Source organism: Abramis brama (genome assembly GCF_963993115.1).
Source record: "Abramis brama genome assembly, chromosome: 20".
In the NCBI taxonomy this organism is placed as follows: Eukaryota; Metazoa; Chordata; class Actinopteri; order Cypriniformes; family Leuciscidae; genus Abramis; species Abramis brama.
This window is the reverse complement of record NC_139982.1, coordinates 28,392,138-28,414,050: the sequence shown is the minus strand read 5'-3', so window position 1 is coordinate 28,414,050 and position 21,913 is coordinate 28,392,138. Positions and strand designations below refer to the sequence as shown.

The following is a 21,913-nucleotide window of genomic DNA, read 5'->3' as shown; positions in this document are numbered from 1 at the left end:
CTATACAAACATAGATGTGACTGACAGGTACTGTATGCGATTTTAAAGCTTTGTTAAAGGGATAGTTCATCCAAAAAATAAAAATGTTGACATTATTTACTCGCCCTCCAGTTGTTCCAAATCATTATGAGTTTTCTTTCTTCTGTTGAACACAAAATAAGATATTTTAATGAATATTGGTAACCAGACGATAATCAAACGTTGATTTCCATATAGGAAAGAAAAATACTATGGAAGTCAATAGGTACCGTCAACCGTTTGATTATCGTCTGGTTACCAACATTCATTAAAATATCTTATTTCGTGTTCAACAGAAGAAATAAACTCATACAGGTTTGGAACAACACGAGGATGAGTAAATGATGACAGAATTTTCATTTTAGAGGGAAACTTCAGACTTTTTCAACTCTGAGGTGTGAACGACCAGGCTAAAACTGAGGGGGTTTCATGAGACTTTAAATTCCACCAGCGTTAGAACACGCCCCTCGTCGAAACCCCGCCTTCGAAAGGCAGTTTCGCAAAGAACGCGTAAATGATTGACAGATAGAGAGCGTTTCTGATTGGCTAAATGAGCGCGGGCCCCTCCCCTAGTTTAAAGAGCCTACGGTTGTTTGTTTCCCTCAGTCTATGGTTTCCCCCTCAACGTTTGTAGGGACATTTTATGTGTGCTTTTAAAAATAAAAATATCTCAGTAGTGTTTCCCATTGTTTGTTGTTGTATCTACTTCTTCATCAACACCAAAATTATATTATACTTGATATAAGTTTACATTATCATGAATATTAATAAAGGAATTTATTAATAAAACGGATACTGTGGGTGAAAAACAACAGGTAGCACAAACATTCTTCTAAGATTTATGCACATGAATTGGAAAACTTGCAAACAATTTTTTGTGTGTTATTTTCACAAAGAATAACACATTAGATTAAAGGGATAGCTCTCTCTCTCTCTCTCTCTCTCTCTCTCTCTCTCAATGAAAGGTTCAATTAAAACACTGAGTCAGTATATAGTTTTTTCCCTTCCATTTAATAAACCTAAAACACATGGTTTTGATTTGGTTTTGCTTAAATGACATTGCAGTTTGGACAGCTCTATTTTGAGAATGAGAGACAGTTGATACCTGTACAGTCTTTTCACATAAACCTTTCACTCAATCCAAACGTACATGTGGAATAAGGCTCTTAAATTGCATATCAAAGCACTTCGCAAACTTATTGATAATCATAAGCTTGACATTACAGGTTAGTTTTTCCATTGACATGAGACACAAGAAAAAAAAAGAAAAAAAAAGATAAAATTGGATATAAAAGAAAATATAATTTACATATATATTTGGGAGTAATAAGTAAGGACACAAAGCGTGGGTATAATAGAAAAATACAAATGGTCACATTTTGTGCCCAGAGAGGCAGGACTGCAGATCCTGGAATCATTGGTGTGTGTAGAGATGCTTCACTACAAGAAAATTCAATATGAATTCAGTAGCAAGGACACCTTTAACCCACAACAAAATAAAAAGCGATTCTAAATGCACTTTACAGGAGCTTTTAGATATTTTAAACAGGTTATTAGTACAATATTAACAGACAGAATTATTACAAAGTGTAAATGACTCGATGAAGCCATCTCACATTTACACCACACTAATTAAAGACTATATCAATTGAGTAATTGTTGCATTATAGAGGTTTACCGATCCACCCAGTTGATGTGAGAAGACTTTCCTCATCTTGGCCCTCTAACCCATCATCTATGGTTTCCCGCTCTTCAGATGCTACTGCAAAAAAATGTCCTACAAACTACAGAGACATTTTCCAAAGTTGACGCACAAAATACAGACAGGCAAAATATTGTCTATACATTTAGACAATAAATGTGCATTCAAATCCAGCGAATACATAAAAATCTATAGTGTGCAATGACTGTATCTCATAGGTCGAACGGAGTATAAAACTCAAAAATTTGAGTAGAACTAAATGAAGTTGAATAATTCAATGATTAGTTTATTTAAAAAATGAATTCTGTTATTAATTACTCACTGTCATGTCATTTCAAACCAGTATGACTTTTTCTTCAACCATCATGGTACACAAAAGCAGCAGCATATTTACGCCGCTCTTTTCCATATAATGACTCCATTAAAGGGATGGTTCGGAGTAAAATCAACCTAGGGTCCTTTGCACCATGACCTTGAGCCAAACATCCCCCAGAAGCCTTTTTTCCCTTGGTCGAACATTATTAAAGTTAGAGCTTATTTAGGGATATCAGCCGAATGACTTAGTGCAGGCGCTAATGGATCCAAGGATGCATCTCGTAAATTACCCCACTAATAATGCCCAGAATGGTACCAAACTTCTACAGTATACAAATAGGTTCTGTACTCAAAACGAGGCATTGGAAAGTTTGTAAGTACATCAGGAGTTTATTGAAATAACACTTACGTCGACGTCACTTCAGTGATTTGGGAAAAGCCCGTAAAAGTCCTGGCAGAAAGCGATGCAAAAGGATGTCCAGTTCCAGGAATGCACTAATATTTTGTTGGTAATACCAGTTTGCAACAATTATTAGTTAACAATAAGTTGTTAACACTTCGGAAAAAATAATAATTCGTCGTTACACGACATCCTTTTGCATCGCTTTCTGCCAGGACTTTTACGTGCTTTTCCCAAATCACTGAAGTGACGTTGACGTCCGGGTTAGTGGTAGCATGAGTCGTCAGGCAAGTGTTATTTAAATAAACTCCTGATGTACTTACAAACTTCCCAATGCCTCGTTTTATGAGTACAGAACCTATTTGTACTACTGTAGAAGTTTGGTGCCATTCTAGGCATTATTAGTGGGGTAATTTTCGAGATGCATCCTTGGATCCATTAGCGCCTGCACTAAGTCATTCGGCTGATATCCCTAAATAAGCTCTAACTTTAATAATGTTCGATCAAGGGAAAAAAGGCTTCTGGGGGGGTGTTTGGCTCAAGGTCATGGTGCAAAGTTGATTTTTAACTTAGGTTGATTTTACTCCAAACCATCCCTTTAATGGAGACGGACGTTGTCAAGCTCCAAAAATAGCAATAAAAGAGCCATCAATTTATTCCACATGACTACTTTCATTGTGTTATTTTGTACATTTTAGAGCTCGACAGCATCCACCATCATTCTCTTTCATTAAAGAGATAGTTCAGCCTAAAATGAAAATCAAGGCATCATTTACTCACCCTGGTGTTGTTGTAATGCCGTATGCTTTTCATTCTTTTTTGGACCACAAAAGGAGAACTGCCATTATATGAACGACCTCAAGCAGGACATTTTTTTTTTTAATTCTTGTTTTGTGGTCCAAAAAAGAAAGAAGGGCATATGACATTAGAACAACACCAGGGTGAGTAAATGATGCCTTGATTTTCATTTTAGGGTGAACTATCCCTTGAAGAGCACCTGGGATATTCAAGTTGTACTTTTGTGGTCCATGGAAAAAAGCTTGTAAAATGGATTTGAAACGACATGAGGGAGAGTAAATAAAGACATAATTTAAATTTTTGGGTGAAATAACCCTTAAAGACAGTCTGTTGGTCTGAGGCGTCACTGAATAGAAACGCCTACAAGTGTGACAAAACGACACCAAATACCAGAAACTATACACTCGTTCCAATGTTTGTCCTGAATCACATTTGAGCACGGTTGATTTGAAGCTTCGTGTGAAATTCACAGAGTAAAACTGCACAAAATGCAGCACATTACATTAGACTACACTACAGCTGGATCACTGAACATTTAGACACCCCCTTCAAACAGTCATTTATGGTTACTATTTATGCTGCCATTTTTTTTTAATAGTGACAGATTAATCAAAAACCCAGTGATTTTGATTGGGAATTATTCTGTCTTTGAGTCGCCGATCAACCAAAAACGAGCCCTGTCTTATGATTGGATGAGAGCAGGCCTCGCCTCTTACTGATTGGCTAAGATTAGGCCTTTTCAGTCTCTGATTGGCTACGAGTGGGCCCTGCTGCTCACTGATTGGCTGAAAGCAGGCCCTGTCTCTGGGCGTTCTCTAGGATCGCGGTGTGGCAGAAATAGTACTGCTCGGGTGTTTGGATGCTGAAGGCACGCTGAGATCTCATTCGTCGGACCGTCTGGCAAATGTTAAGGGTGCCGACATCCTGCAGCTGGGACAGACAGATATCCAGCGCACAAAATGTACCTGCGGGGGAGAAGAGGTCAGTCTGAAAATCCATTAAAAAAGATGGTTCCCTCAAATGAAAATTCTGTTATTATTTACCAAACCGGTATGACTGACTTTCTTCTGTGGAACATAGAACAAACCAAACAGGTTCTCTTTGACTTCCATTGTATTTTTTTTTGTCCATTAAATGGGAAACAAAACTGTTTGAATATCAAAATATCTTATTTTATGTTCCACAGAAGAAAGTCAGTCATACAGGTTTAATAGTAAATTACAGAATTTTCCTTTTTGGGTGGACTATGGTTGCGTCTCAAATCGCATACTTTCTTGAGTATGTACTTATTTTGAATAAGTAATTACTTCACGACCACTAAAAAATTATGTTCTATATAGTATGAATGTAATCTGGACGTACTACGTTTGCCATGTTGTCATCATCATGTGATCTACCAGATTCAGTTGCGTCACTGCCATTCACAAATCCTCTCCCATGGCCTCATGGGATAGTAAAGTGTCCATCACATGTACACTTCAGAATCTCGCCGAAAGTTGTAGATCATCCGGGTATATATATATATATATTTTTTACATCCGACATACTTCCATTGTCACATACTGTTTTTCGCCTGCTATACAGTAGGGAAGTATGCGATTTGAGATCCCTTTCAGTGCCTCATTAATATGTAGATATGTTTTTGTTATGCGTTTAATTACTGACCGGTCCTGCCGATGCCAGCGCTGCAGTGGACCACTATGGGCGGGCCGAGCGGATGACCTCTCCACTGTGAGCCGAAAGCCTGGACCGCCCACTGCTGCTGGTACTTCACGGCACCCAGGAAGTCAATCAGAGACAGTGCGGAGGACGGGACCCCGTAATCAGGCCAGCTGAGGAACTGAAAATGAGTCACCTGTCTCTGTTCAAACGTCTGGGGAAAAACAACAATAAAATAAGTTTAGAAACTGTTCCACTTTACTTTTCTTCAGTCAGATGAACTGAACATTTATTATATGATTTCGCTGGCGATATACAGTACAGCGGAGCATTGTGAGTATTGCCTTTTAACACAATTGTTTTGGTCATTAAGATTACTAAAGACTATTTATTTATTTATTAGTATACATTTAGACTACCGTTCAAAAGTTTAGGGTCAGATCTGTCTGACTGTAAAGACATTTCTAATGTTACAAAAGCTTTCTATATCAGTTAAATGCTGTTCTTTTGAACTTTCTATACACATAGAGATTGGCATGGTTTTATTTCAGTTAGCCTAATAGCTGGTTTGATTTGCATTGAGAGATGATCTTATGGAAAGTACCCCATGCCAATCTCTAGGTATGGTGAATGCTATGTGATGATGTGGGGCTATTTTAATTCCAAAGGCCAAGGGAACTTTATCAGGATGCATAGTGTCCTAAAAATTAATTTAAAAAAAATAATTAAAAATAAAAATCTGCCTGCCTCTATGGGAATTTAACATAGGGGTGTACACACTTATGCACCATGTATTTTAAGGAAGAACATTTATTTATTTACGATACATTATTCATTCACAAAGAAAATTGGTGTCCTTAAAGGTTGGATTTTTCCTAATTTTTTAAATTAAGGCATTAAGTTCAATTTCCAAAATATGATTTTTTATTCCTCTTTTTAGTCAACTTTAGCATGGGTGTATTAACTTATGCATTGCACTGTGTGTGTATATATATATATATATATATATATATATATATATATATATATATATATATATATATATATATATATATATATATATATACCACACACATACATACATATATATATATATATATATATATATATATAAATAAATATACACACATACACACACACACACACACACACACACATATATATAGATATATATATATATGTGTGTGTGTGTGTGTGTGTGTGTGTGTGGTGTGTATATTTTTATAAATATAAACTTTTGTTATTATGCATTGTTATAATGGTGCATATAAATATTTAAATGTGTTTTTCTTGTTTTCATTTAATGGAAAAACAGTGTGGAAAACATGACTTGAAATTTGCAACCATATTTGAATTTTTATATTTTGAATGTAATTTGCAACAATAGGTATTTGGCCGAAATGATCCTTAAAAGTTATTTTACACCATTTCAGAGCAAATACATAGCTAAAATACCAACAAAATGCTGACAAATTTCAAAACAGATTTTTTTTGGTAGTATTGACCAGCCCTACTATAGACTACATTATGAAAGGTGATTTGTGAAACTGGAAATCACTATATAAATCATATATGAAATCATTATTACTGACTGGATGTTCATTGATCAACTGTTAGCTTTTAAATAAAAGCAAACATTAAATATTATATAAAACTGGTGCATGTGTGTTACCTCTGTGTTGTGCAGCTCAAGTGTGGTTTGGTTGTAATGCGCATGGTTGTCCACTCTGTGACTGACCACAGCGATGTGCCCGTACACCTCCTGACCGCCCTCCTCCTGGGGCCAGTACTGTCCACACTTCCTCCGGCCGCCCTCATCCGTCCTGCAAACACACATTCACACACGCATCTCTAAGCAGCATTTATTTTTAATCCGCTGTGACAAAGTCCATATGGCACAGCTCTAATCTGATCTCAGGACAGATCAGTTTTACAGAATCACTTTTGAAAGCATCAAAAAACAAAAGTAACAAGAGTCGGCTGAAATCTGATTGGCTGACTTCGACATATTTCTAGAAGTCAGGGTTCATTTTATCAGCCCACCAGGCAACAAAGTTGTTTTATGTTCCCAGACTGCTACAACGGAGGACAAATTAGTCATTGGATTTTCTCAAGACATTTCCTCTGAAGATATTTAAGAGTTTTGAAACATTTCGTAGCAAGAAGATGTGAACTCATGAGTACATTACATTTTGCTCTACAGTTAAATCTGATTTATGTGAAACATTGCATAAGAAGACATTGGCCACTTTATATATGTCGGTCAGAAAACCTCTTCCTGTCTGAGTGGGTGCTTTTTGGCCTGATTAAGTGGCCATTTGAACTAGACTTTCTGGTGATAATAAAAAGTCTGGCTATGGAAGACTACACATCATTTCCTGCATGTTGCTAAAGTAGACTCTCTGGCTGCATCTGATAACGCATACTTCCCTACTATATAGTAGACGAAAAACAGCAGGGATGCACAATATATCAGCCACAATATCCGTATCGGTCGATATATGTTCATTTTTAATGTCATTGTTATCGGCCTGATAAGAAAAATTGGCCAGTATATTGAGCACTGTTCGTCGTGATGGTTTTGAATCACTTGAAATATGATTGGAATGACTTTGAAAAGGAAAATACATTTAAGTGAAACATGCAAGTCTGTCATATAGGCTTAATAAAATTATAATGAGAACATGCTTGGGACATGGTGAGACTATTGTTTTTGTAATAAGGCTCTCAAAAATTATATAAAAATGTGTAATTAGGTTTACCAGCCAATATATCGGTTATCGGCTTTCAAATATGAAGAATTATCAGTTATTGGTATCGGCCAAAAGTTTCATATCGATGCATCCCTAAAAGACAGTCTGTGACAAAAGAAGTGTGTCCAAATTCATTGTACTAATAAAGTGGGCAAAAGGTCCTCGGATGATCTTTACCATCCCATGAGTCCATACTTTTCAACCACTAAAAAATAACTTTCTGTATTGAAAATAAGTAACTACTCAAGAGAGTACGTGATTCGGGACACAGCCTCTGTGACGTATTACCTTGTTGTCATGACAATGACAAGCACACTTTGCTCCCAAACCATTCTCCAGAAATCTCCATAGGTTTTCTCCAGTGGGCCTGGTGAGAAACAACAGAGGCATTAGTTCCAGTGTAGGTTTAAAATCGTTTCACTAAATCTATTTTATAAATTGTGTGAATATTTTCACCCTGAGTCCCAATATATGCATTTTTCTGTTTGTATCCATCCATGAAGCTGGCATTTATGTAGTCTGATCTCTGTGGAGAGAAAACAAAAGATCAATGTCCAATCAGAATATGCACCACCATTCAAAATGGGGGCAATAAGTGTTTTTGTTAAAAGAAATTAATACTTTTATTCAGCAAAGAGAAATCAAAGACAGCAAAGCCATTTATGATGTTACAAAATATATTTATTTTAAATAAATGCTGTTCTTTTGAAGTTTCTATTCATCAAAGAATATTGAGAAAAATATTAAGCGGCACAGCTGTGTTCAACATTGATGATAATAATCAATAATCTTGAGCAGCAAAATCATAATATTAGAATGATTTCTGAAGGATCATGTGACACTGAAGACTGGAGTAATGATGCTGAAAATACAGCTTTGATCACAGGAATAAATTACATTTTAACAATATATTCAAATAGAAAATAGTTATTTTAAATTGTAATAATATGTCACAATATTGCTGTTTTTACTGTATTGTTGATCAAATAAATGCAGCCTTGATGAGCAGAAGAGAATTTCTCTAACACCGCGTGAACGTTAGTGCAGATCAGTTTCAGGAAGGTCTAAACCACTGATCTATATAGAGTGACAGTCATTACATAGATCAGTGGTCTAAACTGAATGACATCAGACAGCACAAACCTCGTTTCTCCTCGCTTTGAGTCGCACGCGAGTCTGATCGAGACACAGCACGTCGCCATAGCGGTTCCGCTCCTGGTTGTGAGGAGCCCTGCAAAAGATCAACGACAATGTGAAATCAAATTATTGTGCACAAATTATCAGTGCATGTTATTCTGAGGAAGTTTTCAAATAATAGAACTTTCTTTTCTGCTGATATAATCATATAGTCTTGATTTTGGCCTCGACTGCACAATCCCAGTGAATAAAATCAAGTCCTTACCAGGGTTACTATTGTTAACTAAAAGTATTAAAAACATTTTGGTTAATTGAAATAAAGCAGAAATAAAATAAAATATAAACGTTAGATGAAAAATTAAAAGATTAGAAATGTTGCCTTGGCAAATAACTGAAATAAGTCTTAAGTTTCTTAAACTTAAATAGTAATATTTAAAAAGAACAAAAACTAATAAAGCCCTATTGGGACGGGAGTTTAACATGGAGAGTTGGGGTAAAGTAATAATTACCAGAGCTTCTCTGTGATTTCAGTCCCGTCCGAATGTGCCATCTCAGTAATCATTACGGACAATGTCAGTAAAGATTACAGCGACTTTTACCTTCAGTAAAAAGGTCCGGAAAAATGACCTCAGGTAAAACTAATCCCGTGCGAATAGACCCGCTGTAAATATGTACGTCAATATTTCGTCATTTCCTGTTTAAAAGTAGTTTTCCGCGGTTTTTCAAGTATGGAGACGCTTGAAAAAGCATTCAGTTGCGTTCTAGACGCTGGGACGAGTCTGTGGCAAAACTCAAGTGTTTTCCACACACCATATATATATATATATAGGTTATATGCGTTTGCACACGTGATATCAGGAAGCAACGTAATACACACATGACGACAGGAGAGTGACGGCGATGCGCAAATCGAGTTTCCCCTCCCACTTCTGCTAGTTTTACTGAGATATCTTATCCCGTGTGAATTGCCCATTAATATTACAGACGTCCTGTGGTAAAATTACATTACTCCATCTACCCTTGTAAAGTTAATCCCATCCGAAAAGGGCTGAAGAAAGTTAAAGTCTTATTTTGCCAAGTAACATGTAAAAAGATGTTGATCCCAGAATAACATTCCTGTCCAAAAACGTTGGCCGCATCTGAAATCACATACTTTCCTACTGTATAATAGGTGAAAAACAGTAGGCCTTTCAGTAGGCAAAACACAGTTTCCAAAGAGTAGGCAAAAAGTACTTTACTATCCCATGAGGCCACAATAGAGGATTTGTGAATGACAGTGAAGCAACACAACTGACGCTGGTTGGTCACATGATAATGACAACATGGCGACTGTAGTACATCCAGATTACATTCATACTATATAGAACGTTCTTTTTTAGCAGTAATGAAGTAATTACTTAATCAAAATAAGTACCTACTCAAGAGACTATGTGATTTCGGACACAGCTATAGTCCTAATCTACCCCTACCCAGAACTTATCCCTATAATCAGAGGGAAATGGTAGGTGAATAACACTGATGTAGAAGCACATAACCCTTGCTGTAAGCTTAAACTTGCCATTAACTCTAAACCAATCCCTCAAATCTGATTGGTTGATTGGAAACCTCACACGTTCACCATCCACACTCACAGCGCACAGGTGAAGGTTCCAGACGGCTGCTCTCTGCGAAGCTCCTCGTACTCCAGGTAGATCCCGCTGCGCTGGGCCCGGTTCAGGTTCGCCATGAGCTCAGCCAGACTCATGGCCTCAGCTCCAGGCGTGTGTATGGACGTGTTCTCCAGCGGGATCCCCACCAGCTCATCAACGGGATCCACACGTCCGTTCTGCTCGGACAGCAGCTGCATGTTCCAGCTGTGCACGTCCAGAGGCAAGCAGCCGCCCAGGTGCTCAGGCAAACAGTCTCTGGGCAGATGCTGGCGCAGGTCGGCCATCTTCACCATCTGAACCTGAGAACAGGTGAAGATTGTTTCATGTTTAGAAAAACTGAAACATACAAATAATTGCTCAAGGAGCCCATAGAGTGGCACTACTGCGAGAAAAGTGGGGCACACAGATAGACCAGTTGGTTAATCAGTCTAACCAGGTCTAACCAGTATGACCAAGATAGTCTGACAGGCCAACCTCCACTGGTTTTGATTTAAACCAGCTATTGCCATGTAAACTTAGTGGAATCTCAATATTTTGTATAGCATGACAAAACTAAACGCATTATGATGTAATACTTAATATTATATGTAATATTTATCATTTAATATTATATTTACTTTCCATTTAAGGTCTATAGAAGCTTGTTTCTGCCAGGGAATAAAAAAATAAAGGTAATTGGAGTTTTTTTCTCGCAATTCCTAGTTTACATCTCACAATTCTGAGGAAAATGTCAGATTTGCAGGATATAAATTCGCAATCGCAAGAAAAAAGTCAGAATTGTGAGCTGACTTTTTTTCTCTCAGAATTGCGCAATTCTGACTTTATAGCTCACAATTGCGAGGTGGATATCACAATTCTGAGGAAAAATGTCTGAATTGCAAGATTTAAACTTGCAATTGAAAGAAAAAGAATTTCTGAATTGTGAGTTTACTTCTCAAAATCGACATTCAGACTTTTTTTTCCCTCAGAATTGTGAGAAATAAATTCAGAATTGCGAGTTATAAAGTCCTGACTTTTTTCTCGCAACTGCAAGTTTATATCCTGCATATCTGACCTATTTTCTCAGAATTGTTTGATATAAACTTGCAATTCTGAGAAAAAAGTCAGAATTGTGAGATATAAAGTCTTAATTACCTTTATTTTTTTTATTCCTTGGTGGAAAGAAGCTTCCATAGGGGTCACAGAGATATAAAGCACAGCAAGATAAACTGTTAGTAAATATGTGTGTGTGTGTGTGTGTGTGTACTAACCCGTTCTCTGAGCTTCTCCTTCAGTAAGAGACTCAGTAAGTTATACGGGACCCTGAACCACACAGGAGCGCCGACGATGAGCACTTTCTTCAGCCGTGCTGGGAACGCACCCTGAGAACAATAGTGGAACAACAACATTTTTCTGATTTATTCTGACATCTAAACCCACACACTCCAATGCCTGTACTCATAGTTCTGAACATGAATGGATGGCCATCAGAAACAGGAAATCCACAGATAGACAAAATACAGAAACTCACCTTGAGCAAATTGAGGATCTTTTTGCTCAGGTCCAGTTCAAAGTTAGTGTAGTTGGATCCAGCCATGTCATAAATGAAAACCAGTCCATTTCTCTGAGTCTCAAAACTACAGGAAAGAAAGAGAGAATTATAACTTTGCAACTTAAAATATGTGACCCTGGACCACAAAACCAGTCTTATGGGTAATTTTATTAAAATTGAGATTTATACATCATCTGAAAGCTGAATACATAATCTTTCCATTGATGTATGGTTTGTTAGGATAGGACAATATTTGGCCGAGATACAACTATTTGAAAATCTGGAATCTGAGGGTGCAGAAAAATTGAAACATTGAGAAAATCTCCTTTAAAGTTCTCCATTTCTATTGGCGATTGTGCTGCATCCACTCACAAAAATCTTTTTTTATATATTTAAGGTGGAAAATTTACAAAATATCTTCTTGGAACATGATCTTTACTTAATATCCTAATGATTTTTGGCATAAAAGAAAAATCGATAATTTTGACCCATACAATGTTTTGTTGGCTATTGCCACAAATATACCCGTGCAACTTAAGACTGGTTTTGTGATCCAGGATCACATATGTGGTTTCATTAAATGTCATCTCAAAGATGAATAAAGTGCCTACACTAGCATTCAAAAGTTTGTGATCGGTAAGATTTTTTTTATGTTTTTGAAAGAAGTCTCTTATGTTCAACAAGGATGATTTCATTTGAACAGAAACACAGTAAAAAAACAGTAAAATTGTGAAATATTATTACAATTTAAAATAACTGTTTTCTATTTTAATATACATTTAAAATGTAATTTATTCCTGTGATGCAAAGCTGAATATGATACTTCAGAAATCATTTTAATATGCTGATTTGCAGCTCAAGAAACATTTATTACTATAATGAGTGTTGAAAACAGTTGTTGCTTCATATTTTTGTGGAAACCATGAACATTTTGGGTCAACTGAACATCCTTCAGTTCTCTAATAGTCTTTCACACGCTCTACCTCTCCACAGCTCGGTCCAGTAGGTAGAACAGCGCCTGAAGTACCACATGGTTTCCTGTTTTACTGGGATGGTGCAGTTTAGCCGTGTAGAGGGCGATGGATGCCCCAGTTGGGTCCCGGACACCCTGATACCAGAAGACAAAGGAAAAAACATCTTAAAAATTTCATCATGTTTTCCTGTTTATATGTTCAGAGTTAACTCATCTTGAACACACACTTTACTCTGTACAGCACACTAAATGTTGAAACAGGATGCAGTGATAAATGAACAAAATTGTTGTCACACAACCTCACTTCATTGCATGTTTAATTCATTAATTTAGAATTCAGAAATAAATACTATAGATTAAAAAATTTAAATCCAAATTTGTGCAAATTCTGAATAATTAAAATTATATTGATAAAATAGATTTTTTAAAAATTATATATAATAAAAAATAAATTAATATATAAATAATATATATAATGAAAGAATAAATAAACAAATAGTGTATGCTCTTTCAAATAAATATTGTAGTTTTAAATGTTTAGTCGAACTTTATGCAAATTCTGAATTAAAATAAAATACTACTAAATATAAAAAATTCAAACAAATACATATATAAATAAATATACAAAGAAAGTAGTATGCTCTGTCAAATAAATATGTTAGTTTTATTTTTTTATTTAACTGTGCAAATTCTGAATTAAAAAAGAAGATAAAATAATATGTAAAAATGTAAAATACATACATACATACATATATATATATATATATATATATATATATATATGTATGTATGTATGTATTTTACATTTTTACATATTATTTTATCTTCTTTTTTTATTCAGAATTTTCACAGTTAAATAAAATAAAAAACTACCATATTTATTTGACAGAGCATACTACTTTTTGTATATTTATTTATATATGTATTTGTTTTATTTGTTTATATTTAGTATTATTTTATCATTATTATATATTTTATTTTAATTCAGAATTTGCACAAAGTTGATTAAAAATGTAAAACTACCATATTTATTTGAAAGAGCACACTACCATATGTTATATATAACATATGGTAGTGTGCTCTTTCAAATAAATATGGTAGTTTTACATTTTTAATCAACTTTGTGCAAATTCTGAATTAAAATAAAATATATAATAATGATAAAATAATACTAAATATAAACAAATAAAACAAATACATATATAAATAAATATACAAAAAGTAGTATGCTCTGTCAAATAAATATGGTAGTTTTTTATTTTATTTAACTGTGAAAATTCTGAATAAAAAAAGAAGATAAAATAATATGTAAAAATGTAAAATACATCATTTTAAATAAATAAATAAATAAATAAAACAAACATATGGTAGTGTGCTCTTTCAAATAAAAATGGTAGTTTTATATTTTTAAATCAACTTTGTGCAAATTATTAATTAAAAAAATATTATAATTATAAAATAAATTATACTAAAATGTGAAAAATAAAATAATAAAATAAAATAGGGTCAAGACACCTCAGGGCTGAGTATCTCGAAAGCATTGTAACCCCAAGTATATCGTAGAAATATTGACACCAACGATCTCCTGCCAGTTTGCTTTTCCAAACATACTTTAGTTAAACTGAGGAGTAGTTTTAAATGTGTACACATGGGGGCAGAATAGAGTGTGTCTCACTGAGCTCTGAACAATGACTCACTCCGACCTTTCTCTTCCATTCATTAAGACACTAAATCTGGTTTATTCGCTTTCAGCCAACCCATTTCCGAATGTGCCAGCACACAGCTTTACCATTTATTAAATATTTATGTCAATAATGTATTTTCAATGATCCGATGATGACTCATGAGAAACGCGGGACTTGTGTGCGTCTCTCTGGGTTATAAATACTGATGTCAGGATGTGAGGAGAGGAGACAAGAGAATGAGGAGGATCAATGAAGGTATCGAATGAACCAAAGGGATCCTGCCTACGCAGCGTCCAATCAGGTGTCGGGACACAGACTCATCTGACCAATAGCAGTGCAGCACCAGGCAAAATTAGCTAAAATAGTTAACAAATAAATTTCCAGTGATTCTATACTGACCTGGTTATAATAACCGGCTTAAAGCTGAAGTGAAACCGCATCAGTGACTTGTCAGCTGTAATCATTGGAGTGGAAATGAAACTTGCCACAGTATTTTTTCATTTGTGAACCAGTAACCTCATTTCCGAGATTAAAAAGAGCATAAACAGCCGTTTTGAGGAAACGGCCCTGATGTGATGTGATGTGAACTTACCAGCACGGTGAACTTCCCGCTCAACAGCTCAGAGCGTAGCGGCTCCTCGTGCGGCTGCAGTTTGACGATGCCCTCCCTCAGCCGTGTCTCCTGTCAGACAAACACAGAGATTTCACACTTAACCTACACGTTTATTTTGTGATAATGACCAACTGAATATACATTACCCTTTATTAATTACTTGTCTACTTAATATTACTTTACTTCTTTTTTTTTTTTTGAGTGCGGTCTCCAATTCATCCGCACTGATTATTTTATTTTAATTTATTCTTGGGTTCCCACAATTGACTAATAAATTTCCATAAATGTAATTTTACAGTACATATATATATATATATATATATATATATATATATATATATATATATATTAGTTCAGTCATAAAACTCTAGTCTAGGGCACAGGCTGATCGGTCCTTTACATGCAATCTGCAAGCAATCACATCATTACCGCATGGTGCAAGCTGATTGGCCTCTGCTGATCCTACCAATAAGCCAATGGGCTTGCTTCTCAACATTGAAATAGTCTGTTTTAGTGTTTACTGTAAGCTAGTCAGTTCCTCTGAAACCCTCTACCTCCCCCAGCTCCAGTTGTCATAATGATGAGTTGTCATAATTTAAATATACAGTATATTATTGTGATCATATTAACATTCACTCACCCTGTAGCTGTGGAAAAGCTCGATTGCTCGGAGGACATCAAACTTGCGGGCCATTAGAAACTTCACAGCTACGTCCCAGGACAATGGTGAGACGCCATGTTGGGACGTCCATTTGTTGATCTCTTCCAGAAACTGCTTGGTGGCCTGAGAAAGAAAGAGAACGTCTCATTTTAGACCTTATCAAATTCAAATCTACTATGGTACATTTTGGTCAGTTGTTATTTCCCACAATGCCCCACATGTGCACGTCAGGGACCTTTGAGGAGGATTACGTCTGAGATTTACAGACAAAACACTATGTTCTCAGTCAGTTCCTGACAACTATAAACACTCACATACAAACAAGACCATAAGCAGAGAGAGAGGCAGGAGACGTGGAAAAAAACAGAGTGATGTTTGGAAGTGGAAAGCACAGATGATCCAGATGGGAGAACCAAGAGGCTTTGGTCATCTGATATCAAACGCAGTGATTAAATCAACTGCATCAAGACTCTCCGTAGAAGAAACATTATGCAAATGACTTTACAGCAACTTCAGATTCTCAATGCATTCTGGGAGATTATATCTACACTTGACTACTGTATCTCACAGGAGAGACATCACATGGGCTCTAGTGTCTTCACTCCAATTGGTTAAAAGTTATTTTTTGCATAGCTGAACAAGCCAATCGAGTGAATAATTAAACTTTAGGCTAACACTAGTGCACTACATATGTCCATCTCTCATTAACAGGATATTTTTCCAACACACTAGACTGACAGGAGTGCCTTCAGCTATAACTATTACTCAGAAATCTGTGCAAATACCGTTCATTTGACCTGAAAGCCACATGTAACACAAAAAAATAAGCTCTGTGCCTCTCCAGAGGATCCAGTCCACCCACTTGCACAACACTGTATCCTTAAAAGGACAGATAAGCAGCAAATCCAGGCAGACAGCCCTGAATCTTGCAGAATTCACCCTGAGACGAACTGTGCATTTTCACAGGCCGTACTTCAATCCAGAGAGTTTCAGCTCATGGTCCGTAAATGAACTCTGAACATACTCACACATATTAAAGGGTGGAGACTGGGGACTCATCCAACCATCGCAAATGGCTGCAAAAAGTCACTGATGCTTGATAGGGGTGTGTAAACTTTTGAACAGGACAACTGGTGTATATTTTTTGGCATATATAAGTTATTTTGGCTTGTGGAATATATGTGAATGTAAATTAAAAAAAAGTAAAAAAAAAAGTAAAAAAAAATATAAATGAATATTAAATATTTATATATATATATATGTGTGTGTGTGTGTATATATAATTTCTTTTTTAAATACATTATATTAGTTTAGTTTGTTAGATTAGTTGTAGTAGTTTTTGCTGTTTTTTCATGGATGTACTAGATTTTATATATATATATATATATATATATATATATATATATATATATATATATATATATATATATATATATATATATCTAGGGCAATACTAGATTTAAAAAATATATATATATATATATATATTTTTTTTAAATCTAGTATTGCCCTGTAAACATATATTATGAATAATTTTAATGTTATTTTATTCATTTTTAAACATTTTAATTTTTTAAAAGTTTTTTATTCGAATACTGAAAATGTAGTCTTCTCAGGGTACAAGGTATAGAAAACTTTTTAATTTAAAATGTTTTTAAATAATCTTACAAAAGGATGTTTTTTTCCTAATAAATCCCATAAATACTATAGAATATGTTTTATCCTATGATAATTACCATCATTACAATTATTATTACATATTTTATACTTTTTAAAAGGCAGTATTAGAATGTTTTTAATATATGTTTGAACTGATAAGAATGTAAATGTGTGCCTTGACATGCAATACAAGTCGTTTTGGATAAAAGCATCTGCCAAATGCATAAATGTAAATGTTTAAGATTTTTTTTTTTTTTTTTTCCAAGTGAAACTTTTTCCAGATTCTGTAAGTGTTAGTTTCAGGCCTAACACATGTCAGCATCATCACTCCTCTCTATTTTGGCATCAAAGAGCTCTGGGCAGGAAGAAAAACACGTCATGAACTGAACCCAGGTCTTTCTCTCAGCTTCTCCCGTGGAAATGCTTTTAGCAGCTCATGTCTCCCAGGGGCCCGCAGCCAGTCCCACATCTAATTACTCTCTCACATTCGTCCAGCAGCCCCGATAAGCTCCGAGAGGGGCCCGAGACGAGACCCCAGAGTGTCATTCACTCACTCAGCCGTGATTCCTTAGCATTCGCACAGGCAGAGACGGGCGATAAGACACTGACTGCTGACCGGCGGACGGACGGATGAATGAATGGACGGATGAACGGACGACTGGGGGCTTATTTAAATGAGATTCCACAGCAGGATGGAGGAGACAGAGGGGCCTTGTTAAAGAAATCAACCCACACACACTTTCCCCATTTATTAAAACAGGTTACTGAGGCTTTAGACAAGACATTTCAGTACAAACAAAACTATTCAAAGGTTTGCAAAACATTTGTGTGTATTGCACGACTTAAAACAACACACACTGCTGCTGAAAGTGACCTATAAATAACAAGCAGACTTATATAATGATCATTTCCTGTTTTAGTCTGTGTATAGTGTACTCTCCCACCAAACTGCTTCACACACACACACACTTTTCGATTAAAGTATTTTTTTAAATATATTTTAGCAAAAAAAAAGCGACGAAACCAAACATTTGACTTATTAAAATGCAAATAAAGAGCTAAGAAAATAAAAAGTGAATACATGAAAACTGCAAATAAAGAGTAATAAAATTAAATAAAAAGTAAATAAATAAAAGGGTGGAAATAAAGAGTTAAAGTTAGCAGTTTTCAGTGAGGGATTGAGCATTAGCTTACAGGTTTTATCATTTCAAAATCTGACGTTAATCAATTTCAGCTATGTTATTAAACAGGAAAGTATTTTTAAAGTGAGAAAAAAAAAATCATATAATGCTACTAAAGCATCACAGTATTCATCAAATTCATTGCTAATAATACTTAGAAGTTTTTGTGGCTGTTTTCTCATTAAAATTGTGTCACTTCCTGGAAGGATGACATCATTAAGGAACTGGCTTTTGTTAGTGAAAGGGGATATAAGTGTTATGTGATGACACAGTAAAGACCTATAAAGTGATTACGAATTTAAATAATATTCCTAAGAAAACATGTTTAGTTAAAAAAATTGGGAAAAACTGCCTTGGTTTATATGTTATATGTTAGATTGGCACACACTGATTAACTAGAATTACAACTTTACTTAAGTCTGTTAGCCCCCTAAATAATATATGTACTGTATTTCCAAATAGTCTGTAGATAGTCATAAAAAAAATGTATATTTAATATGTATATTAATATATTTTTCATGTTGCATCCTTAAGCTTGAAAGCTCCGGCCCCCATATAATGCAATTGAATTAAAATAAGTGAGCAGTACATTATTCAAAACATTATAGGTATTTTTGTTTTGTTCAAAATGAACAGATTTTAAATAATGAGTAAATACATTATCAATCTTTCCTCCAAAACATGTTTTTGTCTTACCCTGATTCACTATGGTAAGCCTATTATACATAAGTGTTTATATTTTAGAGCAAACGCCGAACAGAGGAGAGTTTGCTGGCTAAAGGAGAACACAAGCTTGTAATAAAACAAGAATCAACATTGCCTTGGCTTTTCGGAGATGTCTCAACAGGTAAGAAAGGTATTTTATTAAACAGATAAATATGTATTTATCTAAACAGAGTTCACTGTAAAGTCATTATAGTTGTAGCGCTGTACTGGAATTTATTTATTTTAAGTACTGTGTCTATTAATGGGTAAAGCTACAGTAACGTCTTCAGCTAGACAGACTGACATCCTTTCGTATGAAAATTAATATAACAATTGAATGGGTGAAGGATGCTGCATAGACCCAAAGTATTAATGTTAAATGTTGTTTTTATTGTGTGATTTTTGGTGAACTGTAGTGAATCCAATTAGAGTAAATTTGACCTGCATCATTAAAATTGTACCCAGAATTGATTCCCATTACAGTAATTAACACAACTCTGGTAACTCTATGGTACTTTGGTCTGAACTATGATTACCATGGTAAACCATTAAGGGTCCAGGGTCATTTAAATGCCATGCACAACAAATAATGATCAACCTGGTGCGTGGACACCCCTCATACAATTTACGGCATAAAGACACCATTTATACTGTGATAGTAAATTAGTATTTTGAAAAGATTTTGTTTCTTGTATGTTGTATTATTACGTTTTTATGTATTTAATATGTTTACATTTTTTTTCCACTGCTTATCTTTTCCCGGACCCCCTAACACTCCCCTGCGGGCCCCGAGGGTCCCCGGACCCCAGTTTGAAACCCCCCCTGGTCAGTGTCTCCGGGTTGCTTAGCAACAGAACCGCTGGGACAGAGAATCAGCGTTAACTGGATCGTGATGGTATTTCATACCTGCTCCTCCTCGGCGCTCAGACGGCTGGCCATCCTCCCCTCTCCTCTTCACCCCTCTGGAGGCTCTTATTAAAGCTCGGACAGCTGTTTAGATCGGAAAGTGGAGATCAGACTGGGCTTTTTTAGGCCCGTTAGCACTGCTCAGGCTAACAACCGCAGCAGCAGCGCGAGACTCGCGCCGTTTACAGCTCGAGAGACAGCGCGCGCGGCCCACCACTTCAGCACGGCACGCGACACAACCAATTCATGATCCGGTCCGGGTTCGGCTGGATCCACATATATAGGCTTTATATATTTACAAACACACACACACACTAAAGGTGTTGCAGCGGAGCTTCGGTCCGCTCGCCTGAGTGACGAAGGGAGAAATTCATCACGGTACTCCGTCGAAACTCGTCGAAGGCCGGTCAGTTTGTTTGGAGAAACGAATTTATATGAATCGATCAGCTCTGCTGCATCCGGCCGCTTTTAGACGCTAAAATGCTAGGAGGCGAATGAAGATCAGACGCTCCTGAAAAGCAGCAGCAGTAGTGAAAGATGAAAGATGACACTCCCCCTGCTGGCCACAATGAAGAACTGCACGCTGGACGACGCTCCTCCTCTCCATTCATAAAAATCTTGGAATGTCCGATTCATTGTAGCGAGTCGGTTCGTTTGAACGGCTCCTTTCAGCTCACTCAGGGCTCTGAGTGCACTGATTCAATAACGGATTCATTCATTATGTATTCCCCATAGCAGGGTATTCCCAGGGGTTTCTGTATGCGGCATATTACGTGCTAATTTTTGTAGTGAAATAATTAATAAAATGATCAGTATGGTGTAGTTTTAGCTGTATTAAATGTGTCGAATCAATTATTGCGTTTATATGATTCAAAGTGTGCCGAGTGATTTGTGAATCATTTTCAAATGTTCGCGAATCAGATTCATTCACAGAAACACGCATTTACTTAGTTATGTAAATGAGTGCATATCCTTCTAATGTTTTCATAACTAACTAACTAACTTGCTAAAAGTACAGCTAAATATAGATCAGAGCAGTGTTTGATGTCAGTATGTTTCCATTCTGTTACAGATGTCATTGTGGGTTACTAAAAGGCACAAGGGCATGAAGATCTCACTGTTTAAACCTGACGCAAGAAAATCTGCCAAGAAACTGAGCCGATAAAACAACAAAGAGCTTCCTGTGGGCGGGTTTCCATGGGCTAGAATGACTGACAGGACAGCATGATGACATCATGCTGGAAAGATGTGCGCATTTGAGAATACTACATCTCTATTTGAGATACTACATCTCAAAAACTAGACCGCATTTTTGGCACACATCATGGGGGGGTTAAGTCCATGTTCTGAGAAGGCCTAAACTGCAGATGTATTATTGGTCATGACTGATTCAGGAAGTCTGATCTAGGTTGACAGGTGCTGTGAGTTCCTGGAAAGCAGCTACTGACTAATAACAAAACTCTCCGATTACGCCTTAGTTGTTCTGTGGGAAGTGAGCTTGTGGTTTCAAATCGATAACCGCCTGCAGAATTTTTGTATGAGGCGCTTGACATACACCCTCAGGTTAT

At 36.0% G+C, this 21,913-nt stretch overlaps 1 protein-coding gene across 1 annotated transcript; it reads right to left on the bottom strand.

Annotated features, from left to right (window-relative positions):
- Positions 1-3,328: 3,328 nt before the first annotated feature.
- On the bottom strand, positions 3,329-20,899 carry ptpn9a (protein tyrosine phosphatase non-receptor type 9a). The gene is made up of 13 exons (XM_084095747.1): positions 20,346-20,899; positions 15,874-16,017; positions 15,213-15,302; positions 12,946-13,070; positions 11,942-12,047; positions 11,682-11,792; positions 10,414-10,730; positions 8,789-8,876; positions 8,102-8,171; positions 7,934-8,012; positions 6,565-6,715; positions 4,899-5,106; positions 3,329-4,198 (listed from the first exon to the last, which is right to left on the bottom strand). Exons 1-13 carry the CDS (start codon positions 20,376-20,378, stop codon positions 4,008-4,010), a joined length of 1,713 nt encoding a protein of 570 aa, XP_083951873.1. The 5' UTR covers positions 20,379-20,899; the 3' UTR covers positions 3,329-4,007.
- Between the last annotated feature and the right edge of the window lie 1,014 nt (positions 20,900-21,913).

Coding starts and splice junctions, on each gene's coding strand:
- ptpn9a (XM_084095747.1), bottom strand. CDS start 20,378: ATGGCCAGCCGTCTGAGCGCCGAGGAGGAGCAG. Junction 13,071..15,212: donor GCGGGAAGTTCACCGTGCTG/GTAAGTTCACAT, acceptor TTCTGGTATCAG/GGTGTCCGGGACCCAACTGG. Junction 8,877..10,413: donor GGAACCTTCACCTGTGCGCT/GTGAGTGTGGAT, acceptor GATCTTTTGCAG/GGCTCCTCACAACCAGGAGC.